At 45.0% G+C, this 15,075-nt stretch overlaps 1 protein-coding gene across 1 annotated transcript in view; it reads left to right on the forward strand.

The window, feature by feature from the left end:
• The window catches only part of pkd1a (polycystic kidney disease 1a), a 286,990-nt gene that overhangs the window by 171,125 nt on the left and 100,790 nt on the right, over positions 1-15,075 (forward strand). The window contains exon 27 of the mRNA XM_063059334.1: positions 11,796-11,991. Within this exon, the coding sequence (XP_062915404.1) occupies positions 11,796-11,991 (196 nt within the window). The remainder of the gene's footprint in view (positions 1-11,795; positions 11,992-15,075) is intronic.

The following is a 15,075-nucleotide window of genomic DNA, read 5'->3' on the forward strand; positions in this document are numbered from 1 at the left end:
GCTCTAAGGACCAGAAGGGCCTGTTCCACGCTATATCTCAATAAATAATAAATAAAACCCTCAGAAACAATACTTTGACAAGTCAGCTAAACTAGGGATTGGAACTTAGTCAGCTGAGGACATCTTTCAGCTACTTATCAAATGGTTCTTGTTCTCCACCCACCCGTCCAGCTATATAACGTTATTGATGCACTGTGTCCAGCCCTGGCTTTGGTTTCTGGGACTCCCTGCAAGTTCTGGTAACCATATACCAGCCTGAGATTCATTTTCTTGCAGGCATTCACAGTAAGACAGAGAAATACTGTTGAATCGATGAAAAACTGCACACAAAGACCGACAAACTGCGTAAATACAAAACAAAATAAATAATATTTAAACATGTAAATTTAAAAAATCTGAGAACATGAGTTGTAGAGTCCTTGAAAGTGAGTTTGTAGGTTGTGGAAGCAGGTTGAGGGTTGAGGAGAGTGACGTTATCAATGCTGGTTCAGGAGCCTGATGGTTGAAGGGTAAAGGCTGATTTATACTCGTGCGTCAACTCGACGCCGTAACCTACACAAGTGGCCTACGCGCATTGTGAGCATTTATACTTGTGCGTTGGTGTGTCTGCATCGCTCTGCAATTCGGGCAGGTCGCCCATGCGCACACACCTGCCCGCGCAAGGCTTTGTGGTCATGGTAGTCTTTCTCGGGGAAAACAAGTTTAAAGCGAGCGTCTTTTTTTGTAAAAGCAAAATGTGTCCTCCATAATTTCGGAGGTCTGTAAAGCTTTATGGAAAGCGTTGCAGCCAGAGTTCCTTCCCTGCCCTTCAGTCGCCCAATGGGAAGCTATTGCAGCGTAGGAGGAAATACGATGCTCCCAGGCGGACCAATCACAGTTGTTGCGTTCCGCGTTGCCGCGACGCGTAGTTACATTTTTGGAGAGGTGCGCGTCAGGCTACAACGTAGGGATCCCCGTAGGCTTTGCATTGGGTTCGTGGCGACGCCGTACCTACAGCGTCGACTTGACACAGAAGTACAAATCAGCCTTTATAGTTGTTCCTGAATCAGGTGGTGTGGGACCGAAGGTTCCTGTATCTCCTGACTGATGGTGGTAGTGAGAACAGAGCTTGGCATGGATGATTAGGGTTCTTGATGTTGGATGCTGCTTTCTTGTGGAAGTGTTGCTTGTAGATGTGCTCAACGGTGGGGAGGGTTTCCCTGTAATGGAATGGGCTGTATCCATCAGCTTTTGTAGGCTTTTCCGTTCAATAATAGATTATTTAGATAATTGAACAATACTGGAACCAGGTTATATTCCACCCTGTTTTATATAGTTGCTTCTGTTGCGCTTTACTTTAGCCCATCTCTGAGGTACTTCACTGCACCATAGGCAGATGGGCTTCAAAAACCAAGGGCCTAAGCTTCAAACCTGGCAGGACTACAAGTTGACGAAAGTTAAGGCACACACAGATTCTGCACGCAATAAACAGCACACGCCACAAAATGGTGAAAATTCCTATTTCTGCGGCACCACCAAGAAAGGCAACTCGTGCATGCAGCTCTGGGTAGCATCAAATACTTCCTGTTTCAGTCTGCTGCTGCTGAAAACCACAACTACATCTCAAAGGTTCAAAGGTACAAACTAATAGACAATAGGTGCAGGAGTAGGCTGTTCGGCCCTTCGAACCAGCACCACCATTCACTGTGATCATGGCTGATCATCCACAATCAGTATCCAGTTCCTGCCTTATCCCCATAACCTTTGATTCCGCTATCTTTAAGAGCTCTGTTCATCTCTTTCTTGAAAGCATCCAGAGATTTGGCCTCCACTGTCTTCTGGGGCAGAGCATTCCACATGTCCACCATACTCTGGGAGTTTTTCCTCAACTCCGTTCTAAATGGCCTACCCCTTATTCTTAAACTGTGGCCTCTGGTTCTGGACTCACTGATCAGTGGGAACATGTTTCCTGCCTCCAGCGTGTCCAATCCCTTAATAATCTTATATGTTTCAATCAGATCCCCTCTCATCCTTCTAAATTCCAGTGTATACAAGCCCAGTCGCTCCAATGTCAGAGAAATGTATACAATATACATCCTGAAATGCTTTTTCTTCGCAACCATCCATGAAAACAGAGGAGTTTCCCAAAGAATGAATGACAGTCAAATGTTAGAACCCCAAAGTACCCCCCCCATGCGTAAGTGGCAGCAAGCAACAATACCCCTGCCCCCACTGGGGGAAAAAAGCATCGGTACCCACCACCGAGCACTCAAGCATGAGTAAAGTGTGAGTAAAGCAACAGCGAAGACACAGACTTGCAGTTACCCCAAAGACTTCGCGTTTCACTTGATATTTGATGTACCATGGGTTCTCTCTCTCCCTAATAAGGGAGAAAGAGGTGTCTCCATTTTCACAGCAAGTGGGGAACACACAACAAACAACTCGCTGGTTTACGATGTTAACAGTCTGCCACGTCACTTTTTTTCGAGCTTTGGGCCCAAAGATCACGATCACGAGTCTCTGGGCACGCAGCTGCAGAAATTCCAACTCTCCCAACAACACAAGGATCTCCTGTCATGACACCGACCCTCGATCTGCCCATCTCCAGAGCCCCGAGTTCCTTGGCTTACAAAGCCAAGCCGAATACTTAGGCCGAGCCCTTGGCGTGCCGAACAACAACGGCCGGTTATGAAACCCGGAGAGCGGGTCCCATTCCCGCAAAGAACCATAGTCAGCATGTAACTTCAGGTCAGGGTCTTCAACACAACTCTGAACAGGAAAAATGAAGATATTAAAGATAGAAATAGAGCTGTTTCCGAAGATGCCAGCAAAGGAGTTGCTGTTTAGCCCCATCATCACTCCACGCCACCTTCTTCTAAGGTCTGTACAGTTAGTAATGTTGTTTCAATGTGACTAAAACATCTATCACTACTTGAATTTGATGGAGATTGAGTGGACTGTGGTTGATGATGCTGGCATGCTTCCCCTTGAAACGGTGGAAACAAATAGCTAAAATTTATTTTAAATATTGAATTCCCTCCCGAAACCTTTCCATCTAAGGAAAGGATTGAACACTACAGCACAGAAAGAGCCTCTTTGGCCTATTTAGTCCATGCTGAACTATTATTCTGCCTAGTCCCATTGACCTGCTCATGGATCATAGCTCTCCCAGCCATGTAATTTCTCTTAAACATTGAAATCGAACCCACATCCACCACTTCTGTTGGCAACTCATTTCACACTCTCACCACCTCCTGAGTGAGGAAGTTCCCTCTCAGGTTCCCCTTAAACATTTCACCTTTCACCCTTAACCCATGACCTCTAGTTCTAGTCTCATCTAACCTCAGTGGAAAACACTGCTTGCATTTAAATCATCTATTCCCCTCATAACTTTGTACATATCTCTCAAATCACCCCTCAACAGCAATAAAATGGTGTTGTTTATTGTGTACAGAATCAGTTTTGCTTCTTAAATTTGGCCAACTTGTAGTCCTGCCAGGTTTGAAGTTTAGGTCCTTGGTTCTTGAAGCCCAGCTTCAAATGGTGCAGAGGAGTTTCACAAGAATGATCCCAAGAATGAGACTTTGACCTGTGAGAAGCATTTCGTACCTCTGGGCCTGGACTTAATGGAGTTCAGAACGATGAAGGGGAGAACTCATTGAAACCTACTGGATACTGAATAAGGATTATGATGATGTTTCCATTATCTAGGATCTGAGCCATAGGACAAATGGATGCCCCTCTACAACTGAGATGAGGAGGAATTTCTTCCGCCAAGGGGTGGTAAATCTATGGAATTTGTTGCCACAGTGGGCTGTTGGAGGCCAATTCATTGGGTGTATTTAAAGCAGAGATTGATACATTCTTGATTGGCAAGGGGGTCAAGTGTTACAGGGAGAAGGTGGGACAATAAGGTTGAAAAGAAATCACCCACGATTGAATGGCAGTCCCAACCTGATGGGCTCAATGGCCAAATTCTGCTCCTAGACCTTATAGTTTTATCTCTTTTTCTTCCTCTTCCTTCAAAATCTTTCTTAAAACCTGATGTTGCCTGAACTACTGAAACTTTCGAGCATCTTCCATTTCCTGTTTTTATATCAACCTTTGGAGGAGCTCAGTGGTCAAGGAGCACCAGTAGAGGCAAAGGGATAGTCCATGTTTTAGGTCAACACCCTGTGCACTAATTTCCTCCAGCAATTTGCCTTGTATTCCTCCAGATTCCAACATCTGTGATCTCTTGTGGCTTCTGTTTTTGAATCGTATTGGCTCCGCTTTTCCTATCCCGCTCATTAAGTCGAAGCTGCGTGCCAGGTTTCACCACTTCATTACCATCAATAGCTCATTACACAGACCAGGAAACTTAATGTGCCAGCAAGCAACACACACACGCACACAAAATTCTGGAGGGATTCAGTAACTCAGTCAGTGCCTATGGAGTGGAATAAATGGCCAATGTTTCAGGCCATGGCCTTTCATCAGGACTATCAAGGGTCTCATCCCAAAATGCCGGCTGTTCAATTCTATAGATGCAGCCTGACCCTGCTGAGTTCCCCTAGCATTTTGTGTGGGTTATTCTGGATTTCCAGCATCTAAAGAATCTCTCGTGGTTGGGATGTGCTGGTAAGTGCTTCCGTTAAGCCATTTCAACATCCTATTACTACACACAAAGGTTTGTACTCCTTCCCCGCACCCTACCTTCTTATTCTGGCTTCTGCCCATTTCCTCTCCAGTCCTGTTGAAGGGTCTCAGCCTAAAATGCGACTGTTTATTCCCCTCTGTAGCTGCTGCCTGGCCCTTCGGAGTTCCTTCAGCGCTTTGTGTGTGTTGCTCAACATTTCCAGCATCTGCAGAATCTCTTGTGTTCTACATCCCCCCCCCACCCCACCCTCACCTTCTCCTTGACTGAAAACTGACCTGCATCTCTCGTTCTGACAACGAAGCTCAGACTTGAAATGCGGGCTGTTTCTCCTTCCGCAGACACGGCCTGCCCCGCTGAGATTTTCTGGCACTGGCCAGGTCTAGCAGAACTCCGCATAGGAAAAGAAATTGTTCATGTTTTGGGTTGGAATCCTGCTCCAGAGTTTTGACACAAGACACTGACAATGTGCCCCCACCATCCCCCTCTCCACTGCCCCCCACAGTTTCCTCTCAAACTGCTGAGTTCCTCGAGCAGATTGCTTGTTGCTCCATATTCCAGCATCTGTAACAGGCAGGATTTCCTGGTGGCCAAACATTTTAATTCCACTCCCCATTCCCATTCCGATATGTTGGTCCATGGCCTCCTCTACTCCATGATGAGGCCACTCTCAGATTGGAGGAGCAACACCTCATATTCCACCTGGGTAGTCTCCAACCTAGCAACATCAATTTCTCCAACTTCTGGTGATTTCTTCCCACTCCCACTTCTCTATTTTTCCATTCCCCATTCTAGCACCACTCTGACCCCTGCTCTTCTCCTCACATACCTATCATATCGCTTCTCCTTCTTCCCTTTCTCCTATGGTCCACTCTCCTTTCCTATCAGACTCCTTCTTTTTCACCCTTCTACCTTTACTTCCCATCGGCTCCCAGCTTCTTACTTCATCTCTGTCCCAGCCACCCACCTTCCTCCTCACCTTGTCTCACCTATCATCTGCTAGCTTGTACTCCTTCCCCATCTTCTTATTCTGACTTCTTCCCTCTTCCTTTTCAGTCCTGATGAAGGGTCTTGGCCCAAATTATTCCTTTCCATAGCTGCTACCTAAACTTTTGCACAAATTCCTCCAGCATTTTGTATGTGTTATCCTTGTGTCGACTGAACAGCTGCAGGCATCCAAGGTTTGGTGTTCCAATTCCCTGGTGTATACTTGGCTGCCGCTATCACTTTAAGACTCAGGATGCCAGTTATTGCCCACCACATTTCTTCATGGAAGGTCTGAACTTGAAGGCCTCGTGCTGAGCACTCAGTGCTCAATCATAAGAGTTGCATTTCTAGTACTAATGTTTGTAATTTTGCTTCTGGATTTCATTTGTGTTGTTTATTTTGAGTCTGAGTCAGAATTTAATCCAGAGCTTACTCTGCACTTCAGTTCACTATCATCCATAGCTCTCTTGTTAGATCTGCAATCTCTTGTTCAAGTTCAACCATACACATGTATACAGCTAAATGAAACAATGTTCCTCAGGGACAAAAGTGAAAAACACAGTACATATATCACATACAACAAATAAAATAATGTTAACACAATAATAAGAAAATATAAAGCAAAGTATTTTGTAGACATGACGTAGTCATACTGACATGAAGTGCATATACAACATATAGTTAAATATACAACAGGATACTGCTGCCAGCGTAGTCATTAATAATGTGTACTGGGTGGTAGCAGGGTGTACAGAAGTCTCCCAGCCTGGGGAGTGTTTTTACCCAGACTGACAGCCCTTCTTCTTGTACTGTGGTACCTCCTGCCTGATGATAGGACCTCAAAGAGATTGTGGGTCAGATGGTAGAAATCCTTGACAATGCTGAGAGCTCTGTGAATGTAGCACTTCAGGTGTATGTCCTGGAAGTGGGGGGAGAGGGACGGCAAAATTTCTTTCAGCAGTCCTCACAATCTGCTGCAGAGTCTTACGGTCAGATGCCTTGCAATTGCCATACCAGAAAATCATACAGCTCGTCAGGACACTCTCAGTGGTGCTCCGGTAGAATGTGGTCAGAATGGTAGTGGGGAGCCTCACTCACTTCAGTCTCCTCAGGAAGTGGAGGTGCTGCTGTGTTTTCTTGACTACAGACGTGGTACTGAGAGACCAGGTGAGATCATTGTGATGTGCACTTCAAGAAATTTGGTGCTTCTGACTCTCTCTGTGGAGTTGAAGTGCGGTAGAGAGTCGTCAACCCACACCTTCCCGGAGTCCACAATCATCTCTTCAGCCCTGTGCACGCTGAGACTCAAGTTGTTGTGTTTGCGCCAGTCCACAAGCCATTCTAACTGCTCTCAGTATGTTGACTCATCATTGCTGCTGATGAGGCCAGGCACTCAACTTCCTGTTCGACCAGGTCACTGGTCACCTGAAATAACATCTCCTTACTTAGATCAGAGTCAAATTTATATTTGCTCTCATTCCTCTGAAATGTGTTGGGACATTTTTTTACCCACATAAAAGTTGCTGCTGCGCCAGTTGTTTCTACCATGTAAGTTGTTCTTAGTACCAGTCTGGGAGGGAATTGGCACAGTGCTTGTTTAAAAGGAAGGAGTTTCTGAAGGTCTGGCGCCTGGATTTAATGAGGTGCAGAATCAGAGGCAGTTATATACAGTAAGCTGCAGCAAATGGCTTCCATGTGGTGCACAGGCTAGAAACGATGTGCCTACCATTCAAAATCTGTTGTTTTTCCTGTGGTGTTGAGCGGACTGTGTTAAATCTTTAACTCTAGTTAAACTCTGGTGTGACTCGAGCTATTCTGCTCCGGGATGGTTTACCCACAGCCTAAGATGGTTAACTCTTACAAACCCATTCACAACTCAAGATTGTTTATCGTCATTCTTCAGTACACGAGTGTGAAGGAGAACAAAATGATTGTTCCTCCAGATACAAAGCAGCACAAAAAAACACAATAAGCATAAAGAACTCAATAATAAATAAAGAACACCACAATAAAAGCAATCCTATAAAAACAATATACAAGTAATTGTGATATGCATAGACCATAAGACATAGGAGTAGAATTGGACCATTCGGCGTATCGAGTCTCCTCTGCTGTTAGAGCCACTGCCTCACAATCCCAACAAGCCCAGTTCAATCCTGACCTCCGGTGCTGTCTTTGTGGAGTTTGCACATTCTCCCTTTGACTGTAAGGCTTTCCTCTGGATGCTCTGGTTTCCTTACACATCCCAAAGATTTCAGATAAAGTGGCCACTTATATTGTCCCTAGAATCTGACAGAGTGGAGGTATAGGAATGAATAAAACAGATTTGGGTGGGATCAGTATAAAGTTATGTATTCAAGATGTCCGGGCACAATCTCCGGAAGGCCATCTCATGGACGAAGTGGCAATTCTGAACTGAACTTGAATCAACAAATGATGCTTAACAGCTGTGCATACTATCACTCTTACAAAGTGAAATCAAGTGATATAGGTAACCACAGGACTTTGCTTCCAGATGAGCTCAATGCCTTCTATGCTTCCTTTGACCATCAAAACATGGAGGAACCATCACAAACTCCCACAGCCCCCGACGATCCTGAAATTTCAGTCTCTAACTCCAACGTGAAAGCAGTCTTCTGGAGGGTGAACCCACGGAAAGCATCTGGCTCAGATGGGTGGGGTAGATGGCCGAGTATTAAAAGACCTGTGCTGATTAACTGGCTGGAATGTTCAATGAAACCTTTATCCTTTCACTTCAGTGGTCTGAGGTACTCACCTGCTTCAAGCGGGCTTCAATTATACCAGAGCCTCAGAAGAACATGGTAACCTGTCTCAAAGACTAACGTCCAGTAGCTCTTCCATCCACAGCAGTGAACTATTTTGAGAGATGGATGATGAAATGTACCAACACCTGCCTGAGAAGCAACTTGTATCCACTCCAATTTGCCTACCATCACAACAGGTCAACAGCAGGGACCATTTCATTGGCTTTTCACTTAACCCTGGAACATCTGGACAGTGAAGATGTATTCATCAGGATGCTCTTTATCAACTACAGCTCTGCATTCAATACTATTGTCCCCTCAAAACTGATCAATAAGTTTCAAGACCTTGGCCTCAGTACCTCTTTGTGCAATTGGGTCCTCAATTTTCTCACTTGCAGACCCCAGTCAGTTCAATTTGGCAACATCTCCTGCACAATCTCCATCTGCAGAGGTACACCACAAGACTATGTGTTTCATCCTGCTCTGCTGAGTGCTACCACAGTAACAACCTCTTAATCAACGTCAGCAAGACCAATGAGTTGACTATTGACTCTAGGAGGAGAAAACCAGGGGTCCATGAGCTAGTAATCATCAGGGGATCAATGATGGAGTTGGTCAGCAACCTTAAATTCCTTGGTATAATAACTTCAGAGGACATGTCCTGGGCCCAGAATGCAAGCACAATTATCGAGAAAGCACAGCAGCAGCTCTTCTTTCTCAGGAGTTTGCAAAGATTCTACATGATATCTATAACTTTGACTAACTTCCATATATGTGTGGCGGAGAGTACATTGACCGGTTGCATCACAGCCTAGTATGGAAACACCAATACCCTTGAATGGAAGATCCTATAGTTATTTCCGCGGGAGGCGGGAGGAGAAGATGGCGGTGCGACGCAGCGCGCGCAGCTCTCCGGTGAAATGATATTGTATTTGTAAGTAGGGCGCCGTGCATAATTCTGATTTGATGGAGACAGACGTGAGAAGCACAGAGGAACATCTGGAGAAATTTCTGAAATGCCCGGTTGGCTGCCGCTGCTACTGTGCGATCCAGAATCTCCAGAGGGAAGGCGCCAAAATCCTCGGCTTTGCCTGCCGCTGGTGACTGAGGCTGGGGTCGAAGTGTTCGGCAGAGATGGTGCTTGGTACTCGGTGTCGGAGGGCTGATCGGAGGCTCGAAGTTTTCGAACAACTCAGAGTCGGACTGTGGTCGGGTATGGCAGGGAGAGTTTTTCTTCCTTCTCCGGTCTATGTGAGATGTGGGACTTTCGAGAGACTTCGAACTTTTTTACTGTGACCATGGCCTGTTCTTCATTAAGTTATGGTGTTGTTGCACTGTTGTAACTATATGTTATAATTATGTGGTTTTTGTTAGTTTTTTCAGTCTTGGTCTGTCCTGTGTTTTGTGAGATCACACCGGAGGAATATTGTATCATTTCTTAATGCATGCATTACTAAATGACAATAAAAGAGGACTGCCTGTCCTCGTAATCTAATAATCTAATCTGTAGATACGGCTCGGTCCATCACGGATAAAGCCCTCCCCACCATTGAGCACATCTACATGGAGCGTTGTCGTAGGAAAGCAGCATCCATCATCAGGAATCCTTCTCACTTCTGTCATTAGGAAGAAGATATTGTGGCCTGAGGACTCATACCACCAGGTTCAGGAGCAGTTATTACCCCTCAACCATCAGGCTCTTGAACCAAAGGGGATAACTTCACTCAATTTCACTTGCCCCACCGCTGAACTGTCTCCACAACCTACGGACTCACTTTCAAGGACTCTGCGTCTCATTTCTTGAGAACTGTTGCTTGTTTATTTATCTTTAGCATTATTATTTTTTTTTCTTTCATTTTGTGTTTTTCACAGTTTGTTGGCTTTTGTACACCAGTTGTTCACCCCTGTTGGTGCGGTGTTTCATTGATTCTATTATGGTTATTGCAGTTATTTAGTATGCCCGCAAGGAAATGAATCTCAGGGTTGTACATGATGGCAATAATGTACTTTGAAAATGAACTTACTTTGAACTTTGATTCAATGTTCAGCACAGGCCTGATTCTGTACAGTATCTCTCTATGGCTATATGAGAACTTGGTAAATAATTGGTGCAGTACAACTTTTATGTGGCTAGTGTGAAAGAGCAGAGAAGTGGGATGCATAGGGTAACTCCATGGGACTCCCTACTATGCCTTTTCCTTCTATAGTTCATTCAACGGAATAGAAATTTCTCACTGGCGACATTGGCTAAGCAGGCATTATATGTTGTTGCTCTAGTTCCAAAATTCAGTAACAGTGAGGGCAATAGAACAGAATTTTAGAAGTGGGGAACAAAGATAAAAAAAAAAGGAGATTCAAAGATGAGCTTTATTTGTCACATGTATATCAAAGCAACGAGCGGATACCACTCTAATATGAGTTTAGCAAGGTGGTACTGAAGACTAATAGTTTTGTCCTTCACCCAGGAGAGATGTCTCACAGGCTCCAGATTTTGTATTATCTGCCAAAGTCAAACTAACCCCAATTCATTGTTTTGCTTCATCTCTGGCAAACAAGGTTCCAAAAAGCCTCAATTCTCAGCTTTTGTGTCGCCTGCATGGTTTCATAAAATGATGTGGTTGTTAATGGTGTTTTTTCCTTACCCCCCCTCCCAACCCTCTTTTGGTTCCTCCCACTCCTTCTCTTCCCTCCCACTTGCATGGGCTCTCTCTCTTTCTCCTTCTCTCTCTCTCCTTCTCTTTCTTTCTCTCTCTCTCTCTCTCTCTCTCTCTCTCTCTCTCTCTCTATATATATATATATATATATATATCCCCCATTTCTCTTCCCTTTCTCTTTCTCTCTCTCTCCCTAACCTCCACTTTTTCACTATCTTTTTCTCTTCCTCACTTTCCCTCTCCTTCCTTACCTCTATCTTTCACTCTCTTTCTCTCCCCTTTCCCCTCCTTCATCCTTCCTTCTCTCCATCCCTCTCTCTCCATTGCTTCCTTCTCCTCCCTTTCTATCTTTCTCTTTCCATCTCCCTTCTTCACTGTACTCATCCCTCCCGTCTCTCTTTCTTTCTGCCCCTCTCTCCCTTTCTCTCTCTTCCCCTCTGCCTCACTGTCCTCTTTCACACTCTTTCTCTCCCCATTCTCCTCCTCCTCTCTGTCTCCCCCCCCTTACCTGTGGACTCACTTCCCCTCTCCTTCCCTACCCCACCCCTCTCACTCTCTGTCTTTCTCGCTCTTGCTCCCTCTCTTTACCCATCTACCCTACCTCACTCTCTTCCCCCCTCTTACTACCCTATCTTTTTCACACTCTTTCTCTTCCCTATCCCTGTCCCCCTCTCTCACCTGTTTGCTCTCTTCCCCTCTCCTCCACTACTCTCTCTCTCTCTCTCTCTCTCTCTTTCACTCCCTTTCCTCCCTCACTCCCATTTTTCCAACCAGCCATCCTCGCTCATGAAGAACTACATCGTCCTCATCACTTGCGGCATCTGCTTTGCCATCTACGCCGTCTCGGCCGTCATCGTCCGGAAGCTGGATCGGATCGACATCGGCCGAGTAGGAGTCATCCCACTCTGTGGAAAGGATGGGTTCTACAAGTACGAGATCCTGGTGAAAACCGGCTGGGGCCGTGGCTCAGGTGAGCAGTTCTACAGCTCACTCTGTCACCCCTTCTGTCTTGATTACCTGAACCCTATACTTGTCATCCCCATACTTTGAGAAAAATCCTAAATCATTAATCCAAGCTATAAGAAGGGTGGCAAGGTGGAGATACATCTTTACCAAAGGAGGTGTAAGGTGCTCCTTCCTTCCACAAGCCTGCAGGTCACCCTTGGACAAGGTGTCACACCTGCTTAGCCACCCCACCCCTGATCAGGGTCACGTGAGGCCACAGGATCAGGTGGTGGATGGTCGTATGAGCAGCTGGTGTGTACCACAAGTCCTGGTTATGTGACCACTGACAGCAGGCAGACAATCTCTGAGGAGTATTGATAATGGCTGGGGTCACCCATCTTGTAAACACATTGCCCAGAAGATGGAAAACCACATCGGTAGAAACATTTGCCAAGAACAATCATGGTCATCGTGGTCATGGAAAGACCATGATCGCCTACGCCATATGACAGAGTACACAGCGAGCAAGTGAAGCTGTAGGTGCCAACAGAAAGGCCACACAGATTGGGGTTGAAAAATAACAGGCTATATATTAAAACTAGTGAGCACCAGGAGACCAGTCAAAGCTGATCTACTGGAGCATGAATTTCAAAGTCAAAGTGAAAATCACAGGAATAAATGATCAAACTGTATTTCTGTCATCATATGGTACCTTGAGATTCTTTTGCTTTCAGATATTTACAGGAATATAAAGAAAGACAATAAAATTTATGGAATTAAAATTCTTTATTTGATTAAGAATATGATTTTTATAAATTCTATTGTATTTCTTTATTTTGGAAGTAAGGCTGGCAAACATCCAATGTACACAAGAAGGCAAATAGTGCAAATAACAAATAAGTAAATAAATAATATTGAAGACATGAGCAGTAGTGTCCTTGTGAGTGAGTGTATAGGTTGTGGAATCAGAAACAGGAAGAAATCTGCAGATAAAGGAAATCCTGATGAAGGGTCTCAGCACGAAACGCCGACTGTTCACTCTTTTCCATAGATGCTGCCTGGCCTGCTGGGTTCCTTCAGCACTTTGCGTGTGTTGTATAGGTTGTGGAGTCCATTCAGTGCTGAGGTGAGTGAAGTTATCCACACTGGTTCAGCAGCCTGATGGCTGGTGGTTTAATAACTGTTCCTGAACCTGGTGGGGTGGGGCCTAAGGCTCCTGAACCTGCTACCTGATGGTTAGTAGTGAGAAGAGAACATGGCCTGGAAGACAGGTGTCCTGATGATGGAATTTTGAACAGCTTTAACGTTCTCAGCTGAAGAGGTTACACAAAGACAGTAAAACTAGATTTTGCTAACACAGGGTGTTTGCAAAAAGACTAAATTAAGTAATTACAGGTGATATCAAGATTATAGATATGGAGTATTGTGAGCAGTTTTGGGCCTCATATCTAAGAAAAGATGTGCTGGCACTAGGGAGGGTTCAGAGGAGGTTTCTGAGAATTATCCCAGGAATGAAGGGGTTAAAGTATGAGGAGCATTTGAAGGTGCTGGACTCACTGGACTTTACAAGAATCAGGGGGTTTCTCATTGAAACCTATTGAATATTGAAAGCACTAGATAGAGCGTATGTGCAGAGAATGTTTCCAGTAGTGGGGGAGTCTAGCACCAGAGGGCACCAAATCAGAATACAAGCATGTCCCTTTAGAACAGAGATAAGAAGGAATATCTTTAGCCGGAGGGTGGTGAACTTGTGGAATTCATTGCCACAGACCGCTGTGGAGGCCAAGTCGTTGGGTATATTTAAAGCAGAGATTGATAGGTGCTTATTTAGCAGCGGCATCAAGGGTTATGGGAAGAAGACAGGAGAATGAGGTTAAGAGGGAAAATAAATCAGCCATGATCGAATAATGGAGCAGACTGGAGGGGTCAAATAGCCTAATTCTGCTCCCCTGTCTTATGGTCTAACAAAATGATTATCCACAAGTCTAATTTAGTTAACAGTGAATCCACTTTTTTTTGTTATCACAATGGGTGCCGCGAGAATGGAATTAACAAAGTTCCTGAAACGTGGGTGTCGCCGCTGCAGATTACTACATTAACACAATCCACATCCGCACTCTAGTTATTAGACCTCAGTATCTTTCCTGTACAACACAACCCAAAGTTGAAGATGTTTGGCTCCAATGGGGACACACTTTATATTATTAATCATTCTTGCCATGGGGGTACACTAGACTAGGTCAATATTAGTCTCTCATCCATTATTGACCCTTGAACTGTGCAGTTCAGCAGCAAGGAGCCAACATTATTGGTGTGTCTGGAGTTACATACAGGCCAAGCCAGATTTCATAAACACAAGAGGTTCTGCAGATGCTGGAGTTCTAGAGCAATGTGTTCAAAGTGCAGTTCAGGTAGCATCTATGGAAATGAATAAACAGTTGACATTTCAGGCTGAAACCCTTCATCAGGACTGAAAAGGCAGGAGATGCCAGAATAAAAAGGTGGGGGAAGGGGAGGAGGATAGCTGGAAGATGATAGATGAGCCAGGTGAATGAAAGGTAAAGGGCTGGAGAAGATGGGATCTGATAGGAGAGGAGAGTGGACCATAGGAGAAAGGGAAGGAGGAGGGCCACCAGGGGAGCTGATATGCAGTTGAGGAGAAGAGGTCAGGTGTCAGAGTGGGGAATAGAAGAAGAAGGAAGGGAAAGTGGAAAAAAGTTACCAGAAGGAGAACTTAATATTCATGCCAGCAGGTTGGAGGCTACCTAGACCGAATGTAAAATGTTGTCCCTTCACCCTGAGAGTTGCCTCATTGTGGCAGAAGAGGACAGGTCCAGCCAGATTTCATGAACTTGAACTTCACTTTTGTATCTTTTCTCTGATGGGTGGGAGAAGAAGAGAAGTGAACAGGTCTAGGGTGAGTGGGGTCTTTGATTATGCTGGCTGTTTTACTGAGGCAGCAACAAGTATAGACAGAGTCCATGCAGGGGAGGCTGATTTCTGTGATGTGCACAACGCCCCGCAGATTTTTGCAATCATGACGCATCCAGATAGGATGTTTTCTGTGGTGCACCAATAAAAGCTGGTGAGGATCAAAGAGGAGATACCT

This window comes from Mobula hypostoma, chromosome 9 (assembly GCF_963921235.1).
Source record: "Mobula hypostoma chromosome 9, sMobHyp1.1, whole genome shotgun sequence".
NCBI classification, from domain to species: Eukaryota; Metazoa; Chordata; class Chondrichthyes; order Myliobatiformes; family Myliobatidae; genus Mobula; species Mobula hypostoma.